Source organism: Macrobrachium nipponense, chromosome 7 (assembly GCF_015104395.2).
Source record: "Macrobrachium nipponense isolate FS-2020 chromosome 7, ASM1510439v2, whole genome shotgun sequence".
NCBI lineage: Eukaryota > Metazoa > Arthropoda > Malacostraca > Decapoda > Palaemonidae > Macrobrachium > Macrobrachium nipponense.
In genome coordinates, this window is record NC_061109.1 from 48,663,979 (window position 1) to 48,677,889 (window position 13,911).

The 13,911-nt window shown below is 37.8% G+C and overlaps 1 protein-coding gene across 1 annotated transcript in view; it reads right to left on the bottom strand.

The window, feature by feature from the left end:
- Positions 1–10,195: 10,195 nt before the first annotated feature.
- Positions 10,196–13,911, bottom strand: part of LOC135217299 (uncharacterized) — a 30,648-nt gene continuing 26,932 nt past the window's right edge. Inside the window, exon 3 of the mRNA XM_064253065.1 lies at positions 10,196–11,538. Within this exon, the coding sequence (XP_064109135.1) occupies positions 11,333–11,538 (206 nt within the window). The 3' untranslated portion in view covers positions 10,196–11,332. The remainder of the gene's footprint in view (positions 11,539–13,911) is intronic.

Below are 13,911 nucleotides of genomic sequence, written 5' to 3' on the forward strand. Positions count from 1 at the left end.
CATTAAAGCTAGAATACTGTAATGCCTGTAACCTTAATAACTAAATAGATAGGCAGTATCCAGGGTACGTCAGGTTATGGTTACATACGTCATTCTGGACCTACGGTGTCATTAACCCCGATTTTTCAGGACCATTACCTGGACTTACAGTGCTGTAAGTAGTATTCATTCACATTATAATTATGATGCTTAGGGTTACAGCTTACAGAACCCCTACCTAAACTGGGGGCTGCCTCTATTGGTTACTAAGGTAGGTCGGCTCCCCGTTTTCAGGGTCTTTTGATGAGGAAAAGGCTAATTGGAGGGGTTGCTGTGGTAGTGTTTAACACTCGCCCCAGTTCTATACCGACACCTTTTATTTAGGTGAGCGAGTCAGAGACTTCTGACATGTCCAATTTAGCAGTTCTCTGGTATCATAGCAATATTTTACTAGAAATAGTGCTAAAGAGGACACATTTCACTGGGCGACACGGCTTCCTCGCCCAGAAATAGATTTTTCCTACGTCAAAATCCCTTTTTTAGGGGTTTCATTCCCCCTCAGGCCAGCTTACTGGTCATTACGTATGTTTAAAATCTTAATTCCATTTCAGCTTGGATTTCAGAACAGATTCATTAGCCCATTTAGCTGATATCTACAGAAGTTTTGATATTTACAAGTTATTTGACACTGCATGAAGATACTCAATTTTCTAAAGATTGCTTAGTAATATTTGTTGTCACTTGCCAATATATGTATTGATAAAAAAAAAAAAAAAATGTTCCTTACTTGTAGTACTTTTTAAGTAGAGTAATCCCTTGTCCTCCTGGATAAATACATCCAAGGCCCTTCCAGAGAATAATTGAAATATCTGGATAAAATAAAAAAAACACTTGAAGGATGTAAAGTAGTAACTGCATACATCGACTCTCCCTGCTTTGTCACTGCACAGTACTTCATACACTATATGTAAATGCTTATATACAACTAACAATAGACTATAGCTCTGAATAAATGTAAAACTATAAGTTTCTACCTTTATTTCCAGCATTTTGTAATTTCAAATACATATACGTATTATGTTTATAACCCACACACAGTTTAGCAGGTATACTGTACACCTAGTCTATCAACAAATAGTGCTGAAGTGTTTGCTTGTTCTTGCGAGCTGGATGACTCGGTTACCGAGGAAGTGGATAGTGATGGTCTTGGGTGCATGGAGGTTTAGGGGTCTGATGGAAAGGCCAACTGTTTTACAGTTATCAACTGCTGTATTTATTGTGCTTCTTCAGTAAATTTTCAAAGCTCAGAAGAAACAACTGCAGTTAATGTTGGTATTCTCCATGAGCTTGATGAAGTCATCCAAGATCCTCTGCATGTCATTGTAGGCTGGGTTGAGTGTGCTTCAGACTAGTCATCATGGTCATTGTCATCTTCAGAAGCTTCTTCCTCTATCTCACCAGTGGAAACTACAGGGGAAATATTGCTCTCAGACAATGGTTAGCAGTAATCACCACTACTGTTGTGCAGTCACTTTTGTGAACTATCCTTAGAAACGTTGCCTTTCTTTGCAGGTTGGGCATAAAGTTGTTAATATACAGTATAAACCTTGGAAATTGATCAAGCTTCATCTCCCTTCAGGTTACAGTTCCAAGTGTGCTCCAAGGTCAGTACAACGACATCCATCCAAGCACCTGTGAAGTCTTAGAAGGCAGACTTTAGCAAATACTTTTCAGATTCCCCAGAGTCCACTACCTTCAAGTATCCAAGCCTTGCTCCTTTTGCTCATCTTATGATACCACCATGACCTCCAGGAACTTCCTCAAATATAGCCATTTCATTGCACCAACATCATAGTCCAATGGTTGTATGAGTGTTGTCATATTAGGAGGCAAAAGCATGACCTTAATACAACCTTCGTTACCAACCAGTAAGTTGTGGTAGGTTGCACAGGCCCATTGTCCATGAGGAGCAAAATCTTCACCTGATGTCTAGCAATGCCAAGGACCTTACAAAGTTTATGAAACATGGAAATGACCTTGGGTGAACCAAGAAGCATTTGCATATAACAAAGCAGACACATGTTGCTTCAAAAGCTTTTGACCAATTAAATTCTCTTCTTTCTTGTCAGCTTAGATGTTAGAGAGCAAGAGTGATAGAATAAACCAGTTTCATATTAGCATTGTAGATTTAACTTAAAACAAGACCTTTGTTGTTTTATTGCCAATCCTATGACATGCCTTCAGGTTCAGAACCCTACATGGACCTGCAAGCCTCTGTACACACACATATGCACACACACATATGCGCACACACACACGCACACACACACTCCCACTCCCACCTCGGTGGTCGCAGGTTCGATTCTTGGCCATTCCATTGAGGAGCGAGAGATGTGTATTTCTGGTGATAGAAGTTCACTCTCGACTTGGTTCGGAAGTCATGTAAAGCCGTTGGTCCTGTTGCTGAATAACCACGGGTTCCATGCAATGTAAAAACACCATCCAAACAAACAAACACACACACACACACACACTATCATGCTGTCATGACATATATTATATTCTATATATATATATAATATATCTATATATATATAATATTATAATATATATATATATATATATTGATATCTGCTATATATATTATAATATACATCTAGATATTAATTATAAAAATTATCATATCTATATATCTATATATCTGATTATCAGCCATTCAAATGTAATAAACATAATGATATATAATGACATATTGCTTTTGCACCATAACACAAACGCTTACAAGCTGGTGCTGGCTCATCCATGCAACTTTTACCATAAATTATTATAGTGATGATGTACTATTATCTCAGCCACTTAAGCAACAAACAAAGTGACTTGTGATAATGTATTCATTGAGGTACTGCTTTTCAGTCAATAAACAATCTTGAAAACTCTCGAGAAGATGAAGGCTTACCCAGCTCTCCATAGCACAGATATGGATAAATGAGGGATTACTCTACATATTTACTCCCAAGCAAACTAGAAAATGGAATGCTTCAAATTTGAGTTTTTTGTAGCATGCTACTTTTATTGGCAATTAATGACTTTACAAAAGTTTGTCTGCTGGGGTGCAAATTAGTGTGCACATTACTTTGCCATATTTTCTAGTTTCAAATCTAAGATGCGATAAACAAATCCTTAATTTTTCTACCATAAAAGTTGACTCAGGGACTTCCTCAAATTTATTTCAGTTTACTGTGTAACAAAATAAAAGGCTATAGTATTATGTTTAGTAGGGATGTTAGATGGATTACACTAAACTAGAAATCAGATAAAAGTATTACTGTATCTATAAACTAACCATTTTAATTCATGGACAAATAAGCATTTTTTACTATTTTATTTTTTACTTTTGAAAGTTTTAATATTTTTACATATGACATACCTGGTATTTTATTTTCTACATAGTTTTCTGATAAATATATTTCATTTGTTACATTTCAGTTAAGGAGTGAGTGAAGCCTGACTTTGGAACTTACCATTTATTGACTTTCTTATACGTATATATATGTAAGTAAATGATTTACTGTCGTTATGTAGTCATTTGTTATTTTATCTAACCATATCAGAGAACCAAAATCCATTTTACCCTCATTTGCACTGAACTGAAAGTTAGCCTTAATGGTCTGATCTAAGGAATCTGGGATAACAACACAGTAAAAATGAGCTAAGATTCAGCTCCAAAGTCATGAGTGTGCTGGGCAAGGTGATGGGCTTGCCAGATGCTACTTGCAGAGAGTTACCACTTTTTCTTTTATTCGAAACATTGAGGTAATAGTCAGTATTTTACATCATGACCCTGAGTCGTACAAAAAGCCAAGTAAAAACCATGGGACAAGTTCCCTTGTTGAAAATTAAAATTCTTTTATGAAACATGGGAGTACGTAAGACTATTCTGTAGCATTACGAAGAAAGTATATGTTGCCTTGAACACCATACAAAGTTTAAAGCATGTTAGTTCTACATTAATACAAAACAGTTAAAATACCTACAAACAGAAATACCATGTCAGCAAAAGGAGCTAAATTAGAAATAAGATATAAAATACTATAACCAGCACCAAGTTTGTTAATACTGGACATTTTTCAGTTAACGTAAAGTGGAAACCAAACAATGGAAATATAGACAGCAAACAAGTGAATCAAAATCATTTGAGGACCAAAACAAACCTGATTATGGGATATACAGTACAGCTGTGAACCCAATAAAACATTTAAAGATAGTAGTATCTCTAGCTTACTAGCAGTGAACCAAATAAAACCTTTAAAGAGAGTATCTCTAGCACATGGTATGCTAACTTACCAAATTACCCAAGGAATGCAGGAAATACAAGTTTACTACTACATATATTTGAATCATAATGGCAATGCTAGCGCCTCAGTGGTGTGGTTGATATGGTGTTTGCGTTCCACCTTGGTGGTCGCGGGTTCGATTCTCGGCCATTCCACTGAGGAGTGAGAGATTTGTATTTCTGGTGATAGAAGTTCACTCTCGACATGGTTCGGAAGTCACGTAAAGACGTTGGTCCCATTGCTGAATAACCACTGGTTCCATGCAACGTAAAAGCACCATACAAACAAATAAACATAATGGCAATGCTATTTTGCAACCAATAAGAAATATCAGTACTATTTATATAATACCTCTGGCAAACACCATCCATAAAGGTTGAAGGTGAACCATCTGGATATTAGGACTTGTTTTCCAAAATCAGGGAAAAATATGCTTTTTACCATATTGCCTATGAGAAAAGGCCCATTTGCCAGGGAAATGAGTAAAATAAAAATAAGGGCAATCTTCAATACAAAAAAGGGATTTTGACGTAGGAAAAATCTATTTCTGGGCGAGGAAGCCGTGCCGCCCAGTGAAATATGTCTGCTTTAGCACTATTTCTAGTAAAATATTGCTATAATACCAGAGAACTGCTAAATTGGACATGTCAGAAGCTTCTGACTCGCTCACCTATATAAAAGGTGTCGGTATAAAACTGGGGCGAGTGTTAAACACTACCACAGCAACCCCTCCAATTAGCCTTTTCCTCATCAAAAGACCCTAAATACGGGGAGCCGACCCATAGGTCACACCTAGCTACCCCGTTGAAGGCGTCTGTGACGTCATACTTATCGATAGCAATGAAGCTTGGTGCACTGCAGGGGGGGGGAAAAAACCAGGGGGGGATTTCACTGGGCGACACGGCTTCCTCGCCCAGAAATAGATTTTTCCTACGTCAAAATCCCTTTTCTGGGCTCAGCCGTGTCGCTCCCGTGAAATTGTACCAGAGAAACACCAAGCTACATCACTCTGAAACGAAATAGAATATTAAATTGTTTAAATTAACACCATACACCAAGTCAAATAACAAAGAAATGTGCTGCAGTAGGTAGAATGTTAATAATGCTGGCATAATGGAAAATATTCATATGACACAAGGACAGTACTATATTGATGTTGTAGCAGGAGACACTGACCTCCCTACAGCTATTGCATGATATTTAAGATCTTCCACAGACTTAAGGTAATGCTTTGGAAAACCCAGTGCGACTTCCAACCAGTATACTTCTTCAGATCATCAAAGTTCATATATTTGAAGAAATTTACAGAAGTTGTTATAGCCCGAATACCACGCGCTTTGGGAAAGGACCCTGGGCTGACTTTCTTGGTAAAATACAAAAACTGCTGCAATGCCCTTTAGAGATATGGTACCACCACCGCCCCACATGAAAAGGGGGGTAGGGGGGCCTTCGGAAAAGGTAGATGTTCTAGATAAATAGTCCTTAGGAGTTTTAACAGGACATAAAGAAGGATGTTGCGGAATCGGAACAACCTTCCATGGGGATCACCTTACCAAAGGGTTCTCATTCTTAGCCATAAAATATTTATTTGGTGAAAGCAACACGTCACCCGAGGAAAGGAATTCTATATGCCCTTGGCCACTAGATAAAGATGATATCTGCGATGTTCTGGCACCTGAAGCCAGACTTAATAAAAACAGTGCCTTACGCAAAAGGGTTTGGCAATCACATTTGAAGTTGTCTGTTTTAGAGTCTAACCTGAGAACATCGTTAAGAAACCATGACACTGACGACGGCCTGTGAATAAGCCGCAGGCGTGCACAAGCCCTTGGGATTGAGGTGAAATAAGACTCAGATAGATTTATACCACACGAGAAGAAAAATAAAAATCTTTTTCAGAGCTGACTTAGTGGTTGTTATTGTGGCAACTGCCAAGCCTTGTTCGAATAAAGTCCTGAAGAATGTTATAGCCATGTTCATTGTCATTACTTTGACATTTGATTCCCTGAGAAATGTAGGCAATTGTTTAACTGCTGAACCATACTGGCGAAGTGTAGATTCTCTTTTGTCTGACTCCAAGAAGAAAATGTTCTGTGGATCAATGTCCCCTACCCTCCTACCTGCAAACTTCATGAAATCCATAAAGATAGGGTTTTGTGAAGACCTGAGGAATCGAACACAGTCACCGTTTGAACTTGTTGCGACAGCCTCAAGTCCGGGAGAGGGTGAGGACAAAGACCTAGTTCTAGGAGAAGGGGAAACCAATTGTTCTTGGGCCAGTAAGGAGCTATGAGAGCCACCTGACCTTTGAAGGATTTCAACTTGTGCAGCACCTTCAGGAGAAGGTTCACTGGAGGGAATAAATAAACCTCCCTCCACTGGTTCCAACCTATACTCAGGGCGTCCGTAGCGTATGCTAGAGGGTCCATATTTGGGGCTACGTAACAAGGCAGCTTGTGGTTTGCCCCTGTAGCGAACATATCTACTTTCAGACCCGGTACTCTCCTACAAACCCTCTTGAAGGATTCCTGGTCCAGTGACCATTCTGACTCCAGGGGGACTGATCGGGACAGTACGTCTGCTACTACATTGTGGACTCCTGCCAGATGGGTAGCCGATAGATGCCAGGTGTTCTTGTCAGCTAGAGAAAAAGTTGCTATCACCACGTGGTTCACATGACTTGACTTTGAACCACCTCTGTTTATACCGTGTATCACTACCGCACTGTCGAGAGCCAATCTGATATGAGTCTCCTCCGGAGGACGGAGCTTCATTAAGGTCAGAAACACTGCCATAGCTTCCAGGATGTTGATGTGAAGCTTTTGGAACTGAGGTGACCAAGTTCCTTGAACCTTGTCATGCTGTGAATAACCTCCCCAACCTGACAGTGATGCGACTGTATGCACCAGTAGGGACGGGGGAGGGAACTGCAACTGTAACTCTTTGGCTAGTTTTTCGGCCATTGCCCATGGACGTAGACGTTCCTTGGGAATCAGAGGTACCCGGCCGAACTTGTCGCGACACTTGGCATTGGCCTTTGAACGGCAAACTCGATTGATGTCCTTGAGCTTGGCTTTCAACAGAACGTCTGTGACTGAGGCAAATTGGAGCGAGCCTAGGATCGTCTCCTGATTCCTTCTCGAAGCCTTTTTGCATTTTAAGAATTGGCTTGTTACCTTGGCATCCCCTTCCCTGATGGAATGGAAAGATTGTGTGAATCCAAGCCCCAATGGATACCTAGCCACTGGAACTTGGATTCTGGGGCCAATGGGGACTTGGTCCTGTTGATCTTGAACCCTATATATTCCAGGAAAGATATGACCTCATCTGTGGCTTTCATATACGTACTTGTCTTTGGCCATCTCCCAGATTAGCCAGTCGTTTAGGTACGCCACCACCAATAAAACCTGAGACCTTAGCTCCTGCACCACTACCTCCGCCAGTTTCGTGAAAACCCTTGGGGCTATATTCAGCCCGAAGGGCATCACCTTGAAGGAATAGGCTTCTTTCCCTAGTTTGAAGCCCAGGAATGGAGGGAAGTGCCGAGCCATCGGGACATGATAATAGGCGTCTGTAAGATCTATAGAGGTGGTGATGCCCCCACGGGGAAGTAAGGCCTGTACCTGAGAGATGGTCAGCATTTAGAACTTGTCGCAAGGAATGTACAAGTTTAAACGGGACAAGTCTAAGATCACCCTTCTTTGGTCGGTCCCTTTCTTTGGGACACTGAATAGACGACTCTGAAATTTCAAGTTCTTTGTCCCGGAGACTGCTCCCTTCTGGAGAAGATCCCTGGAGTAATCCATCAACCCTTGGGTTGGATGCTGATAGATGGATACTATGCTTTCCGCCCAGCTGCTGAATCCCCAACGATGTTAAAAGAGATACAGCCTGCCTCCTATTTGAGGAACTTCATTGAGATGATGAGGGTCAGGTTCCTTTCCTGACCATGCACCTCTAGCTTGCCCTTGGGCTCCGGTTCCTCCACGCTGACGAAAGGGGCCTCTAGCCCTGCAACCCCTAGCAACCTTGGTAAAAGGTTGAAATACCCGATTCTCATAGACCGGGTTAAAAGCAGGCGACACTGAATACAGTGGGGGAACCTGTTGGCTAGCCGACGGCGAAAGGAAGACAAATTGATGCTGTTGCCGAGGCTGAGCCTTAGAAGATGAAGGTTGGGGAACTTGCTGAACTAGAACAGCTTGTAGCACAGGATGCTGTTGCGGAACTTGGAAAGGTTGGTACCTTCTTTGACCCTTCCTAGCCCTAAAACTGGAGGAAGAAGACTCTAATTTCCTTTTGAAAGGAATGCCCCAATGCAATTTGATGCTTTGATTAAAACGTGATGTCTCGTTCTCTATTTCTAAGGTAAAATATTGTTATAATACCAGAGAACTGCTAAATTGGACATACCAGAATATTCTGGTTTGCTCACCGTTATTAAAAGGTGTCGGTATGGTTCCTGGGGCGAGTGAAAACCACTACCACGGGACCCTCTCCAATTAGCCTCTCCTACATCAAAAACCCTTCAGGATAGGGGAGCCGACCTATGGCTCACTATCTGCTACCGTGTAGCTAGCGGCTTGTGACTCATTCCTTTGATAGCACTACTATGAGACGCACGCATTTTTGTTTGCTCCCTTGTGTTTCTCGCTTTTTGCCTTTTTTTCGTTCCAATGGATCGTCATTCTGCTTTTGCATCCAAGTTAAGTACTGTTCAATGAAACTTGATACTTTACACAGCTCAGGAGTGAACACTGACAGACCCATAAATATATAATGTGTAGAACAAAGTTTTTGTAGTATTAAATTTTTCCTTAGTGCTCAACCAGTTTATGCTGCTGCTGGAATTATTAGGCATTCAGTTCAGTTATATTTCTGGTTTTCATAATTTCACAATATTTTGGAATATAACAGTGCCTTGTATGTTTATTTATTTTATTTGACACCAGCAATTATTACTTTAATAGCCATTCATAAATTAGAATTTTCATGAAAATTTGTCAATTTTGGGTCTCCTATGGTTTTCATCATAGAATTTGTTGAAATTACAACTAGTAATTTACTTTATTTGGATTCTGATAAAGGTTACCGTTTACTGCATTCTATCATAAGAAATGGCAGTTTCATGAACAAGAGTCTATGAAACCTTAGATAGCATTAACTCACATGTGATATATGTATCTTATAATAAAGTTATTGAGAACTGTTTGGTGCTTCATCACAGACTAACATTTGGTAGAGAAAGCCTGGCTTTCAGCTTCAGAAGAAAAGTGTTTGAATTTTCATTGTTTAATGATTGGGCTTTTCAAGGTTTGTTTTTTGAAGCTTAAAGAATTCATGAAAAATTTTTGTATAACAATGCAGCCAAAAATATTTAGTCTTCATTTCTCAAATATTATGAATAAAATAGTAAAATTGTTAATACCATGCCAATCTGGAGGTAACAGTCCATTCTGAAAAAAATTATAATAAAAGCCATGGCTTTTTAATGACCTCTTGTGCAGGTCAAAAGTAACCCGAGATAAACACTTTTTGCCCATTGCTGTCCATTTTAGCGGTCACTTGCATACTACTTAGGGGTTATTGTCTGTGAAGTGTTGGGGTTGCCACTAAAATTTACTTTTGATGCTAAATTTTGCATGCTACATCCATTTACATCAGTGTTTTTATGGTATTATTGGGGCACTATAATCAGAAAATAGTTGGTCATTTCTTTTTCTGTACTTTACCCAATTTTTGCAGTGGGTTTGAATATCTTTTTACTAGCAGCAGATGAACCTTAAGTTTTGATTAAATTTTAAGGTCATGAACAATTTCTCACACCAATACTTTCTTATCCTTTATTATGAATAATTTATGGGGAATTCAGTCATGATATGTATATTTTTAAATTTATTAACCACCATGTACAACCTATAAATCTGTGTAAAATATTCACATTTACATAACTGAATGATTGTCTTTTAAACATTAAACAGCTCAACAACAACTTTTATGTATAGTAAATCATTAAAGGCCCAGCATCAATATTTTAACAGTTACTGCCATCTTCTCACTGAGTGTAAGAGCACTTTTAACTAAGCTGTCATAATTTACAGTACTGTATACAGTATGTACAGTGAACAATTTTTGTAATAAAATGTCTAGTATAATATTTTCTGCTCTTGACTATTCATTATCTATAATGTTATGAATTTTTAGATACAGTTTACATGTGCATTTATTACATACTGTAATATTTACAGGGTGCACTTTTATACAAAAGAAAAATATTTTTATGGGATGCGATGAGAATTCTATAGGATTCTATGAGTGAAGATATTTTCCTGTTTTGAAACATCACTCAAGAAAAGAAAGGGAAAAATGAAATACTTGAAACAAAGGAGGCTGCAGATACAAAGGGAAAAACCAAGAAAAGAGTTGGAATGAGAACTCAGGGGTCATAGGGTTAAAGTAGGTAATCCACAAGGAATGGTAGTCTTGATTGGGACAGCTGTTCATGCTGTATGTACGTATTATGCAAGTTACTTTTAGGAAGGAAATGTCTAATTCCTAATTATAAACTACATTATCTACTTGACAAAATTATATAAATTAAAAAGCCCTACAATTTTAAACATTACAGCAAACTATATATTTTGATTTACTCTGAATTTGACTAAGAACATTTGCTACAAATTCATTAATGTGTTCTAGATTTAGTGCTATGGGAGAAGGTATGTTGTACTGATCTACTTCAATGCAAAAATTTTTATCTATGCTGTAGCAACAAAGTATTAGCCATCTTTACAGGAAATAATTTCAACACCAGTAAAATGCTGAATATTCCTTTAAAAGTTGGCGTATACGGTATAGTAATTTTAAAGCAGGTGGCACTGGTAACAGTGATTATCTCTAGTCTTGTAGGAGATAAATGCTACTTAGTTTTTCTCCTTGTAAGACTAACCATGATCACAGTTTTGACAGTGTTATATCTACTACATATGACATTCTTTGAGAAATACAATACTGTAGCTTTACAAGAATCTAGCGACGATGGGGACAGCGATGGCAAACATCGTAGCTACAGAAGTTGAAAGAGATGGGGCACCATTGCAGAGTTCTTGCTCACACTGGCATGTGTCCATAACGTAGTCCTCAGAACGCTTCTGGTAGCAGTCATAGCCTTCACGCTTCATGTAGCCGCAGTCACGCTGAACTCTTAACTCACTGGCGTTGTGGACTGAGGGTAAAGAATTGAGTTAGAATATCATATTGATGGATTTAGGTCAAGGATTTGCTTTCCTTCCCATGTTTTAGTATTGCATCATATTTTTATGTTTGCATGAAATTATTACCCTAGAATTTAATCACAAATAGAGGAAGGTCCGAGTTGGATATTTTTACTCTGTAGGTCATCACATATTTGCAAGTTGACCTATGAATTCTAGGTGATGTGATGGTAATTAGATACCATAGATGAAGGAAGTTTTCATTATTTCTGTGAAAGCTATTGAAATATTGTATATTCATCCTATGTATATTTTTGCCTCAATATAAAGCTGATCCTTTCATTCTAAATTTGTTGCAAAAATTAGCACTAATGCAAATCAGTAGTTGTTTCTATCAATTAATATCTTTTTTAAGGGTAATATTTATTCGGAATTAATTTTGCAAATCTAATCATTTTATTATTTAACAATAACACAATAACTTATATAAAAGTTCTTTCAATAGCAGATAAAATTTATTCATTCTTTTTATTACAGAAATATTAAGTTGCAGGAATAATAAATGAATTAATTTAAAGATCCTGCAGTATATATGTACTTTATATAGGTGACAACAGAAGGGTTCATGCATAAGCAACAACTGTGACATTAAAGAACCTTCCACCATGAAAAAAGCAGAACATCATTATTACAAGGGTCTAGGCATTAAGGAATAGCCATAAAATGTTCCCACCATCAATGTCTATGGTACCTTCTTTTGGAATTCTGTATTTTTGTGGCAACTTACAATAATTTTCTTTTGAACTTTGTCACTTAGTGTTATATATTTACTAAATTGATAAACTCATAAACATGCCTGAAGGGTTCATACTTAGGTGAAAACTGTAATAAGGAAATTTACAAAGGATAGACAACAAGGTGGGGAAAGACCAAAGGGAAGGGACAAAAAAATAGAAGGAAGAAAGTGGTGCTGCGGCTGGCTGAAAGGAATGCTACAAAGAACCTTGAATGATGTCAACAATACACCATGCAAGGCACAAGGTTGACTGTGGCCGCGTCTTACAGGGTTTAATTCTTGTAAATGTGATCTGTCTCAGTAGACAGTTATTAAATCAGCCAAAGTTGCTCTAACCAGTAAAATTAATTCTTGTCATAAAAATGCTAAGTTCCATTGGAGGTCGGCACACATTCAGGATTAAAAAAAAAGTGTTATGTGGCCCAACAAAATAAGTATATACGTAATACGTACTATCAAAATGACCAAAAGAAAGTACCATGTAGAAACTGCATCTGAACTGCACTTTTTTTTTTTTTATAAAATGGTACATTACAATACATTAATGGGAGATTTTCCATGACAATTTACTGTATGTTGTATTGATGAAACTTCAGGCTATTTATGTGGTATTGATGAAACTTCAGGCACAAAATAGCTGAAAAATAAATATGTACTGTATATGGTAGTTAAATTATTGGCCAAAACCTGTATCACTGAAATTCACAGCAGTGAGTCTGCTTTTTATATAAACTGCAGGTTTTTAACTATACCTAATGTTTGAAGCTGCACAAATATAAATTTGCAAGATAACGAGTTTTGGGGTTTTTTGATAAATGTCTTTGGTTTTTAGTGCTTATTCAGACACAGTTAACTGTTGAATTAACATAGCTCAGTTGCGAGCTCAAATTCTTAATAGAGCCATTCTTGAAAAAAAGATTATAAGAATTTTAAAGAAATCCCATAAGAGAAAGACAGTGTACAAAAGTGGTGCTTCACAATGACTGACAAAATTTTTATTCTCATGGATGACATCAAAATACTGTACTGGACGTGCAGTACAATGCTTTGTCAACTATAAGTGCAACATTTCTAATACTGGAGAGTGTATTTGAAAACTACTCTTACTATTAAAATGCTTAAGTATCAGACTATTATGAGTCTAGGGTATGCTTGATGACACCTTAGACACAGCTTAAACCTACTTTATAGGGTTGTGCATTATTCCCAAGAACAAAATACTGTATTGAACTACAAATGCCTACAGTAAATTATATCCCATCAACGATATTCCAGTAAAAAATACCTAAGAAAAGAAGACTAAATAGATTGAAAGACATGCTTTGCGACTGGATAACACCTTGCAGAGTTAGGATTATTCTATACATTATAGAAATAGGACACATCGAGAATTCTAATTACTGCAGAATATAAACAACTTTTCCTCTTCTAAGAAAACAAACAAATGGAGAGGAAAATAATATACGTAGTCACATGTATACTACATTCAAGAATGGCTCTTAATATATCTGTAGCCAAACAACTCCGAGATAACCCAGTCATTAGTTTCCTTGTACATTATGCAACATTCAATATACTTATCCTCCGT